General features: G+C 39.5%; 1 protein-coding gene across 4 annotated transcripts in view; it reads right to left on the reverse strand.

The window, feature by feature from the left end:
* MPPED2 (metallophosphoesterase domain containing 2) overlaps nt 1-18,938 on the reverse strand; it is a 289,645-nt gene that overhangs the window by 153,861 nt on the left and 116,846 nt on the right. For all 4 annotated transcript variants that reach the window (XM_069740571.1, XM_069740572.1, XM_069740574.1 and 1 more), the window contains exon 4: nt 17,421-17,646. In XM_069740571.1, the coding sequence (XP_069596672.1) occupies nt 17,421-17,646 (226 nt within the window). The remainder of the gene's footprint in view (nt 1-17,420; nt 17,647-18,938) is intronic.

Below are 18,938 nucleotides of genomic sequence, written 5' to 3' on the forward strand. Positions count from 1 at the left end.
GGGGGTGGCCTCGCTGCAGGTCTGCTCTGGCAAGTGTTGCGGTCTTCTCTCCACTCTACTGCATTCTGGTTGAGCCTGCACATACCTGCATTGCAGCAGCGTGACACCAGAAAGCGGTTTTGACTAACTTGGGTATTACAATTTTTAAAACATTATCACTTTTGAAGGTTTTCCAATATATCAACCCATCAACGTCAAAAACCTGAATAGATCTGTAAATAAAAAATTACATTTCATTTTACTAAAGAAAAAGAATTTGCAGAAATTACTGCTGAATGTTAACAATTTTAACTTTCTAACAAAATATAAGGATGTTTGAAAAATGGTGCTAACAAAACTAGACATATTAGATATGCACTATATCAAAAAGGTTATCCAGTCAAAACCGATAAGTCTGCAGTCATTCTGTGTGACTGAACTTATGAATCTCCAGGCGCACGCACTGTGGGGATTCGCCAGTTTTAGACCCGGGAATGGAGGGTATGTAGGAGTTATACATACCCCCCACCAGTGGGTGCAGCCTCGCTCTCCATACACTTGTTAAAAATGCATTCCATATGGATGTCATATGGATGTTAGCTAAGAAAAAAAATTTGCACTTTTACATCGTACTTGCATGACATACAAATGACACTCGCATTACACTTGTCCAACTTTTTGAGATGAACATTAAAGCGATTTTTAATACACTAATGTGAACGAACCCTTACAGTAATTGAAGAGACCAGCAGAAGACTAATAGGAAATTAATAGAAAAGGTTATTTGTTTGTTTTTTTTAAGATCTTCTGTCTGAATAAGAATGAGAAATCACTTCCCTTTAATACAATTCTGATTTTGGCCAAAATTGTAAATTCAATGCCAAGTGTAAGCAGCAGCAGTGTGTAGAAAATACAATTTCTTACTTAGGGTTCTTTTTGGGAAGGATTACTCTGACTCCATGACTAGGCTGTGAGTGTGGGTGTTCTTAAAACACCATTTCTTGGCTGTCTCTATGTACCAGTACTCACATGAAAACATAAATAAGGTCGATGAGAGATTAAGATAAAGGCGATGAAGATAAAGGGCAATAAATAGAAATATGTGAGATACAGAGATTTATAGGAAATGGATTACTAATGAACCAAAACGTTGTCATAACGGGCTATTAAACTGATGCTCTCATTTTTCACTTTGAGTGGTGTGCTGCCTCCATTTTTGAATTTCTACTTAAGGTTTGATCTCTGCCTGGGGGGCTCTGCAACCAAATTTGTAATTTTCAGTGCTGCTCTTACATTTTTGTTTTTGATAAATAGATAGATTCTACCTAAACATATACCATACATATTCAGTCGGCTCACATTGAAAAAGCAAAGACAATGAGAAAGTGAAGCACTGCAAGGCAGAAAATTCCTGCCATGGCCTAACAATTCACTGAGATAACTGATAGCTCTACTCAATACATTTTAACAGCAGGATCGGAACACAAATTTAATAGAATTCGAGGCAGGCTGATATAAAACAACAGGACTTTGCAGAGAAGTAATGATTGAACGATGATTGATCTTGGATGCCTCTTTCAATTCAAGCAAATCTTTGAGGAGGAAAAAAAATTGCCATCCTTCTTTTCAGCACATTTAACAAGCATACCACTTCAAAGTAACTTTAGGGAATCTACTGTATTTTATGGGAAAGGGCATGCTGGCTAAAGCTGACACACGTAAAAAAATAACCACAAAGAAATACATGCCACAAATACAGACCAGATTGCAGGACGACAGAATGCCGGTGGCGCCAAAGAGGTTAACAGATAAGAAATTGAGCAAGACTTTCCAACATTCATATAAATACAGTCTTATTTACGGAAGCCAGAGGCAGCAGACTGATCGCTTTATAGCCTCACTTACTTCATAACATGTGCAACCAGTTGGGCTATAATGGCAATTCTGCGCTCTTTCGTGAAGCAATGATGGACAGTTCAACCCAAAATAGATAAGCAGGAAGGATATTAAATTTAACGCTCATAATACACTCAGAGGGCAATTTTTATTTACAAGAGGGATGTGGAAAAATTAGTTTTCGTAAGAGGACTACAAGACTGTTAAAAGTATAATACAGTATTATATGCCATTTGTGTATAATATGATAAATATATTTATATATACACATATAAAGATCAAGCAAGAGATGGTATTTAATGCTGTGAAATACTTTTACCGTTGTACCCCCGAATTTTTGGGAGGAAAATAGGCAGCACTTTTTTTTGTAAAATGGTGCATCTTATAGTCTTGCTTGCCAGGGAGAGGCGGCTGTGGTTGAGAGGTGTCACCGGAGGCAGGGTCACGGTTGCAGGAAGCTCCAGCGGCGGCAGGAGTGGGGTGATGCTGCAGGCCCTTGACTGGGAGGAGGGGGTATCCCTGCACATGCACAGATTGAGATCTCATCTCTTGTTAATTCTGGATTGAGAAACACATCGCCCCTACCTGATCTAAAAAAATACACACAGTCTGGATTCACACATCCATCTTTTCATCAGTGTTTGGTTCATGTACAGTATATGTTTTTACAATTCGTGTTTTTCACCTATTTTTGTCATGTGCAAAAAAAAAAAATTTGACAAAAAATGCCAAGCTTGTACTTCCTACTAAACATTAACAAACATCAAACACCCAGATAGCGCCCTTGCGCAGTCTACTTTTTTACTGATTTATTTGATTGGGCACGTCTGAACCATGACTATGATCAAAAGCAAAAATGTCCTTTTTTTGACGGACACTTGCTCCACAAAACACAGATCTGTTAACAGCCCCATAAACTATAATGGGTACAAGGTCTGTTCATGAAAAAAAAAGCCTATAAAACATGTACAAGAAAAACAGAGATTTGATTGGGGCCTTACAGAAAACAAAGCTACATATGAGTAGCAGCTTGGAATGGTTTTAAGCCAAAGCCAGTAATAAATATTTTTCTTACTTATATAGCAGTATTATTTCCTCAGCTTTTCACAGACATCTTCACTGTCCCAATTGGTTCTCGTAATCTACATTCCCTATCAGTATGTCTTTAGAGTGTGGGAGGAAACCGGAGAACCCGGAGGAAACCAGATGTTGTCCTTGGTGGGATTTGAAACCACCATCCCAGTTCTGCAAAAGAACAGTGCTAACCACTGAGCCACCATGCTTCCTGATATCAATATGAAACTACAACTACATCATAGATATGTTGGGCACATTCGGGGCAAGTCTGCATGTTTATTTTAATGACTATAAATAAAGTTGATGCTGTCAGACCCCTCTAGAAGAGCCATATTTCCTGCTGAAGCTCAGCATGATCTCCTTACTCAACATCAACCTTAGGAATACTGTAGAGAGGTCCATCCACTGTAAGCAGAAGATCACAAGTCCGTCTCGCAGTAGTCAGCTGACTTATTTTATCTGACTGGATAGCATACTCCGACACTATATGATGACATCAATATTAGATTGGTGGGTGTCCGCCACACACTACCTTCAAAAATCGGTTGTTTCCTGCTTCAGCAGTTGCCAGATAAACCCATGGCCTTAAAGTTAAAGAACAGTCCAAGAGGAAAAAGAAGCAGATTTCATTAATATGACATGTCATGTGTACTATTGATTTTTTTCTAAGTACAAATTAAAACATTGGTTACTCTAACTTTTTGGTCTTTTGCAAACACAATTCATGGACATATACATGTGGTCCTCATATAACTGTTAAAAGAAGTGCCAAGCTCATTCTTCAGACGGCTGCTCCTCGAAAGCCACCTGCTCTTTAATTCATAAGATAGATCAAAAGCCACCGCAAGAACCACAGCACTACCAGTGAGCGGACAGCCAACAGTTTCCTTCAGCAGCATTGCTAGAGAAAACTCAGTGGCTGCACCAGCATTTAAAACATACTGTGTGCACATAATCTTGCTGTATTTTTAATAAAAGTATTAAATGTAATACAAATAGAGAAACTTTTGGAAGCAGTCAGTAGGTCTTAGAGCCCAATTACGCAAAAAAAGGTCTGTTTCTTCAGTTTTTTTTTTCTACGATTTTCATCGGGGTTTGGTCAATGTAATGTTTTTTAACATCAGAGCCTTATTTTTTGTATGGATAAAATAAATAAAAATGGAGGTTTCTCAAGCTTCCTCTACTGAACAGTCTTTGAAAAATAGACAGCACACATATGGCATCCGAAAGTAGTCAGATTTTTTTCACAAACCCATTGACTTGCATTAACTGAGCTCAAAATTGGACGTCTACGTGATTTTATGAAGACTATTCAGGGCCATAAAAATACACAAACGTGTCAACAGCCCCATAGACCATAGGAGGCACAAGTTCTATCTGTGAAAAACACAGAACTTGCTCAAGAAAAACTAACATCTAAATGAGACCAAAGGCACATTAAGTGAGGTTCATAGGCATTTCAGATATCCTTCTCCTTGTTCCCTTGCTGTTTATCCTTCTCCTTGTCCCCGTGCAGTTTATCGTTCTCCTTGTCCCCGTGCTGTTTGCCACCTCCATTGCTCCATGTCCAGGCATGGTTTACTACCTAATTTCGATCTGTAAATATAGCAGACTTGCACACAAAAAAAATTAAGTTCTTTTGAAGAACTTCAGACTCCGTTTTACCTCCCAACTAGATCTCATTTCCATAATCCTCAAATTAAACATCTAATTTCTAAGTTATAGAAATGCTGTTGAAAAGCTATGGAAAATGGTGACCCCAATCTAGTCCAAATATCTGTCATACATACCATCTTTAATGACCCAGGTGGTCTACTTTAGAAGTCATAAGAGAAGCATCTGAACATGAGCAATGCCTGAAAGGATAAAAATACTCGACAATTCTAATAGCTTGTTCACATATTGCTTTTATCTAGCGCGTTTTGCTGTGAATGACAAATCGCATTTTACAGTACCAGCAAAGTGAATAAGATTTCTGAAACCTCATGCGCATGCTGCTTATTTTTGCTTTGTATATTTGAAGCTTTAAAAAAAACAAATTGAAAAAAAAGTGTTTTTCAAATTTGAAGCACGTCAATAATTTCAGCATTTTCTGCAGCGTTTTTCACCCATTCATATGAAGGAGGAAAAAAACGCAATGTAAAATGCATCATAACCATGTAAAAATGTGTGTATTTTAACCCCTTTACAACCTATGACGCATAGGTACATTATATGTCACCACCCAGTATGATGCAGGCTCCTCATCAGCTGTCAAGCATCCCTAAAGCGTGTGGAATTTTCTATCTACCCCAGGTGTTATAATCAATTTCCAACACCGGCATTTAACATGATCGATCTGGAAGCGCATCATTAGACCACGGGTTGCCGATGGGTTGGCATGACAGCCCGGGGTCTGCAGGAGACATCGGTGGTTGTTATTGCCAGATAGCTATGAGCGCTACCCTGTGGCCGGCACTTATATAACATTTTTTAAATCACCTCCCTTTTGCCCCATTCAAAATACAAAAATACACATATTTGGTATCGCAGAGTTCAGAATCTCCCGATCTATCAATATATAAAAATAATGAATCCTATCCGTAGAAGGCGTAACGAGAAAAAAATTTTAAAAATGGCAGAATTAAGTTTTTTTTGTTCACCACAACATTGCAATAAAATGCAATAATGGGCAATCAAAACATTGTATCTACCTCAATAAGATATAAATAAAAACGTCAGCTCGACACGCAAAAAAATAAGCCCTCACCCAGCCCCAGTTCACGAAAAACGACGCTACGGGTCTTGGAAAATTACTTTTTTTTTCCTTTTTTTTTTTTTTTTTACAAAATTGTGGATTTTTTTCACCACGTAAATAAAAAATAACCTATAAAAAGGTTTGGTATGTATGAACTTGTAATAACCCGGAGAATCATAATGGCAGATCAGTTTTAGCATTTCGGGATCATGCTTTAAAAAAAAAGAAAAAAGAAAACATTGTGGAATTGCACTTTTTTGGCAATTTCACTGCACTTTGAATTTGTTTCCCGTTTTCCAGTGCACTATATGGTAAGGCTAATGGTGTCGTTCAAAAACACAACTTGTCGAGCAAAAAACAAGCCCTCACATGTCTATTGGGACGGAAATATAAATATATATATATATATATATATATATATATATATATATATATATATATATATATATATATATATATATATATATATATATATACACATACATACACACACACAGTAGGCCATGGCAGGATCTGTCTATATGAAGACTACGCTCCTGGGTACTACAATATTATCAATCAATCGTGAGCTCCTAGTTCTTGTGCAGTATTGGTTTGGCTGTTAGATTCTCCTCGTCTTGTACCTACTTCAATTGCATGTTGATCTAAGAAGGAAAAGAAGTGAGAACCTCGTGGAAAGCCTTTCCTCCGCAATCTACATAATGAATAATAAATAATGTAACTTCAATGTTCTGCCTTTTTTCCAAGGAGGTTCTTGGCTTTAGTAATATTAAACGGGTGAGCCGTCGCTCACCTAAATTAACCTGAGAAGCAGTACTTACTGTTTTCTACAAGCTTTCAAAGGACTTTCCATCTGAGGATTCACAATCTGAGAAACTAACATTCCAAAGCACTCAAATAGCTTTTAGCTTCTCAGTCACATAGTAAAATGTATGTTGAATTACCAAAAGCCATTATGCCTGCCCTGTCTTCAATGACTTCTACAAGCTATTTAAGAATTAAGCTGAAATGTCTTAAAAGCATTTGGAACCGAGGTGCCAATAACTCAATGAGGTTATATTCATTCTATACCTAGATGTAACAGTCAAGGCATTTTACAAAAGGTGTTTCGTAATGTGCAGAAAAAAAAAAAACAACTGAAGAGAAATCTGCAATTTTCACACTGTGTTTTATAGGAGACGCCAATGTACAGAAATATGTCTGTTATGTAGAGCAACAATAAGCTGGTGAAAAAGAAGGGGAACCATGAGGTATAATCTTAGGACTAGGTAGGCTACAACTAGTGATGCTACTGTGTGGGGTAAGCCAACCAATCCACTGGATGAGTAAAACAGATATGACTCCACTAATGGCCTTATATACCATACGTAAGACTAAAATCAGCCAAACCCGGCAATATTGACTGACAGCCTAAAGTGTGTTGGGGCCTTTTGACTCTCCCCCTACAAAATATGCTGGAATGGAGAAGGATCATGGACATCAGATTTTCAACAGCCGATCCATTTGTTCCCTAACAGATAAGCCACAGCCAGAGGAATCAGTCAGCAGGTCTCTCATAGAGAACAGAATAAAGTTACAATAAGTTAATGAATTTCAGCAAAAAGGGACATTCAAAATTGAATGGTTTGATGTGAAATCATTTAAAAATATGTTATACATGGAAGCATTTCTGGGGTGGTTAATTATTTTTTTACTTTGTTATATATAGATTTTTGCCTCAGCAATGACTAAAAGACTGAGGAGACGTCTTAAAGGAGTTTTCCCAAGAACAAAGTTAATCAAAGATTTATTGGTTAAAGTTAATAATAATTTCCACAATTGGATGTGGCCCAGGAGATGTGGTTTCAACAAACCATGTCCCTGTACGGTCAGACACAGCCATTACACAGTACACAGCAGGGGCACATTTATAAGATTATCTCAGCACAGGGACATTTTTTTTTTTTTTTAAACATCCAATTGTGGAACTTTATAAATATAAATCTATAAATTTAAATGTACTGTGATCATGGAAAAAACCCTTTAAGGTTCTCAGAGCTTGAGTGCATCTCTTAACCCCTCCAAACACATTAGATAGCTGTCGGCCGAATTATTGTTCAGCCAATAGCTATCCCTCCATTGTCCCCCAAACACTAACACTAAGATTGTTAGCAATTGACGCTGCCACCCAACAAGAGAGAGACCTTCTCTCCCTCAGCCCTGCTCTCCTCGCCTAGTTGGCTCACATAAAATCAGTAAGGAGGGTCCAAAGTATTTCGACCCATTATATTGCTCAATAACTATATGCACACACCCAGGATGATGTGCAAGTGAATATTGTCCTAAGTTTTATATTGAAAATGTATGCAAATGAGCTCTCCTCAAGAAGGAATAGAATTCTCTCTCTAATGCCATTAAATGGAGGCAGCTACTCAAAGTCCAATAAATTGCATAGTTAGTTTATAATTGCCATAAATCATAAATTATTGGGTCAAACTCCTGAGTATACTGCATACGGTTAGCTTTGACGCCACAGAATAATATTGCCCGTTTGTGTGATATCAGAAAGTAAATCATTCTCAATGGAAAATCTGACAACTATTAGTTATACATTGGTTTTTATACATTTAATTTTAGAAACAAAAATTGGCATGTTATAAATATAGAACCTAACCGATATATTATGCATGTTATTGATCATAACTGGTCAATATGTGGCATTAAATATTATGACCATAGACCAGTGGCCTTCACCCACAAGAGAATGATTGATTTAGACTAACGGTCTCCGAGATCCATAGTCTGGAGACCATAAACATAGGCAATAGTCTAAGATTCATCAATAACACTTTCCAAGGAGAGGCCCATTTACAGCCTTAATGCTAAAGTCCTGTACAAGAAACACAAACCTGTCTCAGCTTTAAGACACAAACACATCAAAATCCAAACGGGAACAGGATATTTGAACTTGTTTTAAGTATCATAATACAACCACAAATGGACATAATCATTGCACCCACAAAAATATGCTTGATCAATGTCGATACTTCTCACATGGATGAAAATCGTAGACTGCAAGCATTGTTGGCTGACATCCAGGTAGTCCATATGGCTGCCCTATGGACAAACTAAGATTTTGTTTTACAGAAGTGCAAAAAAAACCCCAAAACAGCCAATTAATTCTTTGCTTCGGTCTTGTCTGAGAACACAAGTGAAGATCAACAACTTCGTACTGAATGTTTGACAGTGATTTTATTAGGCTTCATCAAGTTTTACAGGTCTATTGTTTTGTCATTTCAGCCTCATCCCAGATCTTTCTAGCTAGCTAGGAATGATGATAGATCTCCACCAGCAATATTAAAACTCAGGTCAACCAGACATTTGGCATTATTGGTCTGCTTTGCCCAAGATTAATAATAGCCATTCATTTGTTCTTTACTGTGGGCAATAAATACTTTTTACACCCTATGATTACAGAAGCAGAGTCAATTCTAAGCTTGGCATGGCGTCCTAACTAGTAACGCATGTAGAGATTACTGAGGTGTGCCGGTTATGAACTTCTTACAGGATTTGCATACTTGGCTGTGAACCCAGAAGGCAACATGACATTTCATAAAAAGCAATTTTGTCACAGTGACCTTTACTCCGAAACACATGTTACTCCCCGTACACTTACTGTAAAGTTTCCAATCACTGGTTAAATTCCAGAGCTTCTCAACAATATGGTTAAAATATAACCTGTAATTAAAACCAGTCCATACACCTTTATTATACCCAACAGGAAAGGTATTGAAAGGACCAACTTCAAGAATTAATTACGTCAAAACAGTTAAGCATTTTCATTTTTTTTTATTAGCAAGAAAAATGTTGTGCACGGTCTTCTTCAATCCGTCTGATCAAATCATTTTAGTTGACTTCTGATCAATTCTAGATTGTTGGATTGCCGTGTTAACCCTGCAAACACCTCTGAGGTCACAATTTAAGGCTTCATAAGCTGGCTCAGGCAGTGATACACTGAGTATTCAGGTAGTTGATGTCCTTGCAACTACTATACATGTTACCTGTTAGCTGGTGTACTGGTTCTTGTTTTTGGTCTTGCCACTTGATAGTTCACTAGTAGTGATGAGCGAGTGCACTCGTTGCTCGGGCTTTCCGGAGCACGCTTAAGTGACCTCCGAGTATTTGTTAGTGTTCGGAAATTTAGTTTTCATAGCGGCAGCTGAATGATTTACAGCTATTAGCCAGGCTGAGTGCATGTGGGGGTTGCCTGGTTGCTACGGAATCCCCACATGTAATCAAGCTGGCTAAAAGATGTAAATCATGCTGCTGAGGCAATGAAAACTTAATCTCCGAGCAGTCATAAATACTCGAAGACCACCCGAGCAACGAGTGCACTCACTCATCACTATTCACTAGGACTATGTTGCGGAGATGACGTGAATGGAAGGAAGGGACTGCACATCACTAGGCACATGGAGATGCTCAATTCTGATTTATTCAGAATCTCTCACTGTAGAATGAGCTTGGTCCTGGTTTGCCTTTTTGCTCTGGGGAAGCCCACCCTAAATCCTGTACCTTTCTAATTTTGAGAGTAATTACCACAACAGACATATCTGATGAAGGTTATTTACCCAAAACATTACATTTTTGCTATATGCAAATTACCTCTTCAGAGAAGACTTGAACTCTAGTGCTCCTATTGGAAGTAGCCATCCTAGAAGTCAATATTGTCCCATTAACGAGCCTTGCCATATGACTTAGGATAAAAGCCAAAACCAGGATCTCAATTTGCAGACACATGTTTCAGGGTATTGCCCCTAGTCAGTGAAAAGTATGAGATCTGATTTGGCTGGGCGAGAGGCTTAAGACGGGCATCTGCCCATGTGGAGAGAGACAATCCTGATGGCAGTGTAATCTATGGATATGAGATATTCTGAATAAATCCTAATCAAGCATTTCCATATGCCTTTTGGTGTGCAGTTCCTTCCTTTCATTCACTACAGGAGCACAGTTGGTTGGCTCCAAAGGAATTAGCTCCCTACAGAAATTCATACCGTCCTTTAAAAGGAAATTTGCCAGCAGGGTTTTGCCACTAAAATTATATATACAGTCATGGCCAAAAGTATTGACACCCCTGCAATTCTGTCAGATAATACTCAATTTCTTCCTGAAAATGATTGCAAACACAAATTCTTTGGTATTATTATCTTCATTTAATTTGTCTTCAATGAAAAAAACGCAACAATAATTGTCCTAAAGCCAAATTGGATATAATTCCACACCAAACATAAAAAACGGGGTGGACAAAAGTATTGGCACTGTTCGAAAAATCATGTGATGCTTCTCTAATTTGTGTAATTAACAGCACCTGCAACTTACCTGTGGCACCTAACAGGTGTTGGCAATAACTAAATCACACTTGCAGCCAGGTGACATGGATTAAAGTTGACTCAACCCCTGTCCTGTGTCCTTGTGTGTACCACATTGAGCATGGAGAAAAGAAATAAGACCAAAGAACTGTCTGAGGACTTGAGAAACCAAATTGTGAGGAAGCATGAGCAATCTCAAGGCTACAAGTCCATCTCCAAAGACCTGAATGTTCCTGTGTCTACCGTGCGCAGTGTCATCAAGAAGTTTAAAGCCCATGGCAGTGTGGCTAACCTCCCTAGATGTTGACGGAAAAGAAAAATTGACAAGAGATTTCAACGCAAGATTGTGCGGATGTTGGATAAAGAACCTCAACTAACATCCAAACAAGTTCAAGCTGACCTGCAGTCCGAGGGTACAACAGTGTCAACCCATACTATCCGTATGCGTCTGAATGAAAAGGGACTGTATGGTAGGAGACCCAGGAAGACCCCACTTCTTACCCCGAGGCATAAAAAAGCCAGGCTGGAGTTTGCCAAAACTTACCTAAAAAGCCTAAAACGTTTTGGAAGAATGTTCTCTGGTCAGATGAGACAAAAGTAGAGCTTTTTGGGCAAAGGCATCAACATAGAATTTACAGGAGAAAAAAAAGAGGCATTCAAAGAAAAGAACACGGTCCCTACAGTCAAACATGGCGGAGGTTCCCTGATGTTTTGGGGTTGCTTTGCTGCCTCTGGCACTAGACTGCTTGACCGTGTGCATGGCATTATGAAGTCTGAAGACTACCAACAAATTTTGCAGCATAATGTAGGGCCCAGTGTGAGAAAGCTGGGTCTCCCTCAGAGGTCATGGGTCTTCCAGCAGGACAATGACCCAAAACACACTTCAAAAAGCACTAGAAAATGGTTTGATAGAAAGCACTGGAGACTTCTAAGGTGGCCAGCAATGAGTCCAGACCTGAATCCCATAGAACACCTGTGGAGAGATCTAAAAATGGCAGTTTGGAGAAGGCACCCTTCAAATATCAGGGACCTAGAGCAGTTTGCCAAAGAAGAATGGTCTAAAATTCCAGCAGAGCATTGTAAGAAACTCATTGATGGTTGCCGGAAGCGGTTGGTCGTAGTTATTTTGGCTAAAGGTTGTGCAACCAAGTATTAGGCTGAGGGTGCCAATACTTTCGTCTGGCCCATTTTTGGAGCTTTGTGTGAAATGATCAATGTTTTGCTTTTTGCTTCATTCTCTTTTGTGTTTTTTCATTTAAGAAATTAAATGAAGACAATAATACCAAAGAATTTGTGTTTGCAATCATTTTCAGGAAGAAACTGAGTATTATCTGACAGAATTGCAGGGGTGTGAATACTTTTGACCATGACTAATTTTATTTATATATATATATATATATATATATATATATATATATATATATATATATATATATATATATATATATATATATATATATATATATACACATACACATATATACATATATACACACACACACACAGCACAAGAGCACGCACTAAGTACCAGATCCATAGAAGCAGGAATCTACCACACAAGACAAGACCCAAGGTACAGAGTATGCAAACAATCCTATGAAAACTCTGCGCTGAGATCTCATCTCCCGAGAGCTTGGCACCAAGATCTCGATCTGCACATGTACCGCCTCCCGGCGGCCATTTTCCCCAGAGTTCACCGTGCACAAGAAACCATGGAAAAACTTGCAGGGGGCTCTGGCCTTTCACAAAATGTCGGTAAAACCCCCCAGCACCGCCGCACCAGTAAGGTATATCAACATTATAAGACGCACCCACATTTCCCCCCCAAATTTGGGGGGGGGGGAGTGCGTCTTATAATCCGAAAAGTACGGTACATTGCGTAATGAAACTGAGCTGCTTATCAGAGGAAAGGACGTGTATAAACATGGACAAGTGAAGGAGGCCTAAAATGGAGACCTCATCCTAGCACAAGTATTGGTCATGTATACTATCCTTAATGACCAAGGAAGTCTACTGTAAAAGTCATGAGAAAAGCAGCTAAACAAGAGAAATGCCTGAAAGGATAAAAAGTAGCATCTTACAGCACCAGAAAAGTGAATGGGGTTTCTGAAATCTCATGCAGGTGATCGTTAGGTTAAATGCACATAGTCAGTAAATGCTGTGGGTTGGATGCTGAGTAGATCCTCTGTGTCCAACCCGCAGCGTCCAGATGTTACAGCATAGTGGACGGGATTTCAAGAAATCCTATGCCCAATATGTGTCCAGAGACGCCCGCGGCTCACCTACTGAGACGTAATAAACCCCAGACGATAAAACCTTCATTGTAAGTAAACAGCACACAGCCAACAAAGTGACATATCATTAAAATCTGTGGTCAGCGCACATCTCCTGCTCTCTTCAGATTACGTAGCAAAAACATGCTGACAAACTCCCTTTAAGGGTGTACTATCGACCATATTGATTATTCTAGGTTATTGGGAGTCTTCTGACATACTCAGCTCTGCTATTCCGCTGCGCTTTGGTAGGTCACGACAAGCTAGTCTCTTGACATACTCCGCTCTGCTGTATCGCTGCAATTTCCTTCAGCTGCCATTCAGTAATCTAACATCTCCATTTCTTCAGCCTCCATTACTATGACAGATACTCCATCCTACATCAAAGCCTCCAGTCTGTGGTGCACATCCAGACCTATGGCCTTAAGAACCCACTTCACTAGGTGAGCCAACACAACATGGCTGGCTGCAGACGAAAATGGCAATTAAACCATCGGTGAGTTTGTTCTGGTGGCAGAGTTTAGAACTAGTATCTTTCTTTTCTTTAGCTCCTTTTTACTGAAGTATGACTAAACTTTATCTCAAGGTTGATATAGTTATAAAGCAGCTAAATGAGTTTGAGAGAAGACAAACGTGACAAACTCTGCCATATGAAATTCAAGGGAAAAGAAAGCGGTCACTAGGGAGCGCTGTGAGGGTCACAGTTACAATTGAAAGCAAAAGGTCCACCGCAGCTCCAGCCGTTAACCTTCTAGGAGGATACAAAATGCAGTAAATAGTAATAACGGTCCTAGGAGCGCTGGAAATGAGACCAAAACAAGGATTTTAGTGTTGAACCACAACGCGTTTCAAGGGTTAAACCGTCTTCATCAGGTGGAAGTTTATTAATGGAGAGCAGGAAGGGGTATTTAAACAAATAGCAACCAATAAAATTTGCAGTCAGCAGGTCACATGATAAGAACAAGTCACATGATAAAATAGTAAGGTCACATGGTAAAAACACAATAGGAACAAAGCTATGTATATATAAAAAAAAAGATTAAATAAAGCCCCTAGACCTGATTAAAATATAAAACATGGTAAAATGCAAAAAATAAGACAACATACAGTGGGGCAAAAAAGTATTTAGTCAGTCAGCAATAGTGCAAGTTCCACCACTTAAAAAGATGAGAGGCGTCTGTAATTTACATCATAGGTAGACCTCAACTATGGGAGACAAACTGAGAAAAAAAAATCCAGAAAATCACATTCTGTTTTTTTTTAACAATTTATTTGCATATTATGGTGGAAAATAAGTATTTGGTCAGAAACAAACAATCAAGATTTCTGGCTCTCACAGACCTGTAACTTCTTCTTTAAGAGTCTCCTCTTTCCTCCACTCATTACCTGTAGTAATGGCACCTGTTTAAACTTGTTATCAGTATAAAAAGACACCTGTGCACACCCTCAAACAGTCTGACTCCAAACGCCACTATGGTGAAGACCAAAGAGCTGTCAAAGGACACCAGAAACAAAATTGTAGCCCTGCACCAGGCTGGGAAGACTGAATCTGCAATAGCCAACCAGCTTGGAGTGAAGAAATCAACAGTGGGAGCAATAATTAGAAAATGGAAGACATACAAGACCACTGATAATCTCCCTCGATCTGGGGCTCCACGCAAAATCCCACCCCGTGGGGTCAGAATGATCACAAGAACGGTGAGCAAAAATCCCAGAACCACGCGGGGGGACCTAGTGAATGAACTGCAGAGAGCTGGGACCAATGTAACAAGGCCTACCATAAGTAACACACTACGCCACCATGGACTCAGATCCTGCAGTGCCAGACGTGTCCCACTGCTTAAGCCAGTACATGTCCGGGCCCGTCTGAAGTTTGCTAGAGAGCATTTGGATGATCCAGAGGAGTTTTGGGAGAATGTCCTATGGTCTGATGAAACCAAACTGGAACTGTTTGGTAGAAACACAACTTGTCGTGTTTGGAGGAAAAAGAATACTGAGTTGCATCCATCAAACACCATACCTACTGTAAAGCATGGTGGTGGAAACATCATGCTTTGGGGCTGTTTCTCTGCAAAGGGGCCAGGACGACTGATCCGGGTACATGAAAGAATGAATGGGGCCATGTATCGTGAGATTTTGAGTGCAAACCTCCTTCCATCAGCAAGGGCATTGAAGATGAAACGTGGCTGGGTCTTTCAACATGACAATGATCCAAAGCACACCGCCAGGGCAACGAAGGAGTGGCTTCGTAAGAAGCATTTCAAGGTCCTGGAGTGGCCTAGCCAGTCTCCAGATCTCAACCCTATAGAAAACCTTTGGAGGGAGTTGAAAGTCCGTGTTGCCAAGCGAAAAGCCAAAAACATCACTGCTCTAGAGGAGATCTGCATGGAGGAATGGGTCAACATACCAACAACAGTGTGTGGCAACCTTGTGAAGACTTACAGAAAACGTTTGACCTCTGTCATTGCCAACAAAGGATATATTACAAAGTATTGAGATGAAATTTTGTTTCTGACCAAATACTTATTTTCCACCATAATATGCAAATAAATTGTTAAAAAAAACAGACAATGTGATTTTCTGGATTTTTTTTTCTCAGTTTGTCTCCCATAGTTGAGGTCTACCTATGATGTAAATTACAGACACCTCTCATCTTTTTAAGTGGTGGAACTTGCACTATTGCTGACTGACTAAATACTTTTTTGCCCCACTGTATAATAAAATTACACTATAAAAACACTATAAAATGATTAAAAACAGAGAGATCACTTGTTAACCCTTTCAATGGTAAGATTTAACCCTTCAGGCGCCAGAGTCCCCAATTTAAAAAACCAGAAACTTTCCCTATTAATCAAGCTCCCATACCGATCAGATACATTTTCTGGTATAAAATCTATAATCGTCAGTTTCAGAGATTCTAAATTTTTTTGGTGCTTGGTTAAAAAATGCTTTGATAGGCTATGCAACATAAAACCATTCCTAATATTTTGGCGATGCTTGTTCAGTCTTGCGTGCATGGTCTGTATAGTCCGTCCAACATATTGGAGCCCACATCCGCATTCTATTAGATATACTACAAATGAGGATTGACAGTTGACATGGTAGTTGATTCTGTAATTAATACCAATACTACTACTAAAATATTAGTTCCTATTGTGTTTTTACCATGTGACCTTACTATTTTATCATGTGACTTGTTCTTATCATGTGACCTGCTGACTGCAAATTTTATTGGTTGCTATTTGTTCCTTCCTGCTCTCCATTAATAAACTTCCACCTGATGAAGACGGTTTAACCGTTGAAACGCGTTGTGGTTCAACACTAAAATCCTTGTTTTGGTCTCATTCCCAGCGCTCCTAGGACCGTTATTACTATTTACTGCAAACTCTGCCATATGACCAAGCTCACCGATGGATTCATAGTTTTCTCATTCTGTGGCCAGCTATGTATAGGATAACACACAGGCTGCCGAAGACAAACAGGGCCACATGTTTTATTGAAATCCAGTTGCAAAAATGGATGTATTTAAGTAATTGCACCCCTAAAAGGTGTTTATTAGTGATGAGTGAACGTGCTCGGATAAGTCTTAGTTATCCGAGTATCTTGGGTGTGCTCGTATATTATGTTATAGTCCCTGCGGCTGTTAGACAGATGCACAGATTGCCTAACAAACAGACAATCCCTGCATGTGCTGCCACTGTCTAACAGCTGCGAATCATGCAACCGCAAGGACTTGGACATATTATCCCAGCACATCCGAGACACTTCGATAACACCCGAGCACGCTCGTTCCAACATGAATATAAGGCTACTATTAGACCTGGAGGTTACCCAAACATGTAAAAACAAAACACAAAAACCATTAGAATTGGATATTATAAACCAGTCTATAAGCCTAAACTCAGTACTCCAATAAACAAGGCGAAAAACAGAACAGGAAACACAAAACATTTTATAAGTGATATCCAAGAAAATCCACATAAGCTGCCTAATAATTAGCCGCCTGCCTACAGTCCCCCTCAGCACATATATTAATAACAATCCTCGGCTCGGCAGGCAGAAAGAGCCGCAATCTTAGCCGCCGATAACAATATTCAGAAGGTAACTCACCATGGTGCGCCGTATATTCGGAATCCTTTCACAGTCACTTCTGAATCTTGCAGGTAAATACTGTTAGTGAGGAGTGATTGCACATTGTCAAAGTCTTCAGGTTTCAATTTGGAAACAGAGGGAAAGCGGTAGTAATCCTGTTTTACAAGATCTGCCATGAATTCTTTATCAAAAGTAAGTTCATGATTCCCTGCAATCACTATTTTATATTCGTATGGTAAGGATCCTACAAAGAAAAAAAGGAAATGCTTTGACATTCAGACAGAGATAAAACATTTTTTAATTGTTTAGAAACTTTTCTCAAATGCATTGTAAAGGTACCTTCACACATAACGATATTGTTAACGATATCGTTGCTATTTGTGACGTAGCAACGATATCGTTAATGAAATCGTTATGTGTGACAGCGACCAACGATCAGGCCCCTGCTGGGAGATCGTTGGTCGCTGAATAAAGTCCAGAACTTTATTTCGTCGCTGGACTCCCTGGAGACATCGCTGGATCGGCGTGTGTGACACCGATCCAGCGATGTCTTCACTGGTAACCAGGGTAAACATCGGGTAACTAAGCGCAGGGCCGCGCTTAGTAACCCGATGTTTACCCTGGTTACCATGCTAAAAGTAAAAAAAAAAAAACACTAGATACTTACCTACCGCTGTCTGTCCTCCAGCGCTGTGCTCTGCACTCCTCCTGCACTGACTGTGAGCCAGAAAGCAGAGCGGTGACGTCACCGCTCTGCTTTCCGGCTCCCAGACAGTACAGGAGGAGAGCAGAGAAGCAGAGCACAGCGCTGGAGGACAGACAGCGGTAGGTAAGTATCTAGTGTTTGTTTTTTTTTACTTTTAGCATGGTAACCAGGGTAAACATCGGGTTACTAAGCGCGGCCCTGCGCTTAGTTACCCGATGTTTACCCTGGTTACCGGCATCGTTGGTCGCTGGAGAGCGGTCTGTGTGACAGCTCTCCAGCGACCAAACAGCGACGCTGCAGCGATTCGGATCGTTGTCGGTATCGCTGCAGCGTCGCTAAATGTGAAGGGGCCTTAAGTAAGTTGATTCTATTTATAACTTTGCGGTTTTTTTTTTATATTTTCATATCATAATTCCTTATTTTCTATTGTAAGAGTGTTACTAATTCAGAACCTCAGTAGGCTGTAGAAGGGGCTACCAGAAATAACACTCCTCTTATAAAAAAAATAAGAGGATAGATAATATCAAAGCATAAATTATTGAGTTGCACACAAATGTTCATTGTTCTGCTCTTCCTGGAGGATTTTTTGGTTGTAGGTTTTAGTAACGTTGCATTGACGATTTGTATAGCAATATAAAAATGTCCATTTATTTTAGCAATGTCTTCAAAATATTTAGTAAGGTTTCAAATCAGAGATGTATGGAAGATAGAGGCAGCTCAAGCAATTGTTATGGGACCCTCAAGAAATCCCATGTCCACTATGCGTTCAGAGACCTCCGCTGCTCACCAGCAGAGACGGACATGCAGCGCGTCTCTCCAGACAACAGCAT

This window comes from Ranitomeya imitator, chromosome 9 (genome assembly GCF_032444005.1).
Source record: "Ranitomeya imitator isolate aRanImi1 chromosome 9, aRanImi1.pri, whole genome shotgun sequence".
Classification (NCBI taxonomy): Eukaryota; Metazoa; Chordata; class Amphibia; order Anura; family Dendrobatidae; genus Ranitomeya; species Ranitomeya imitator.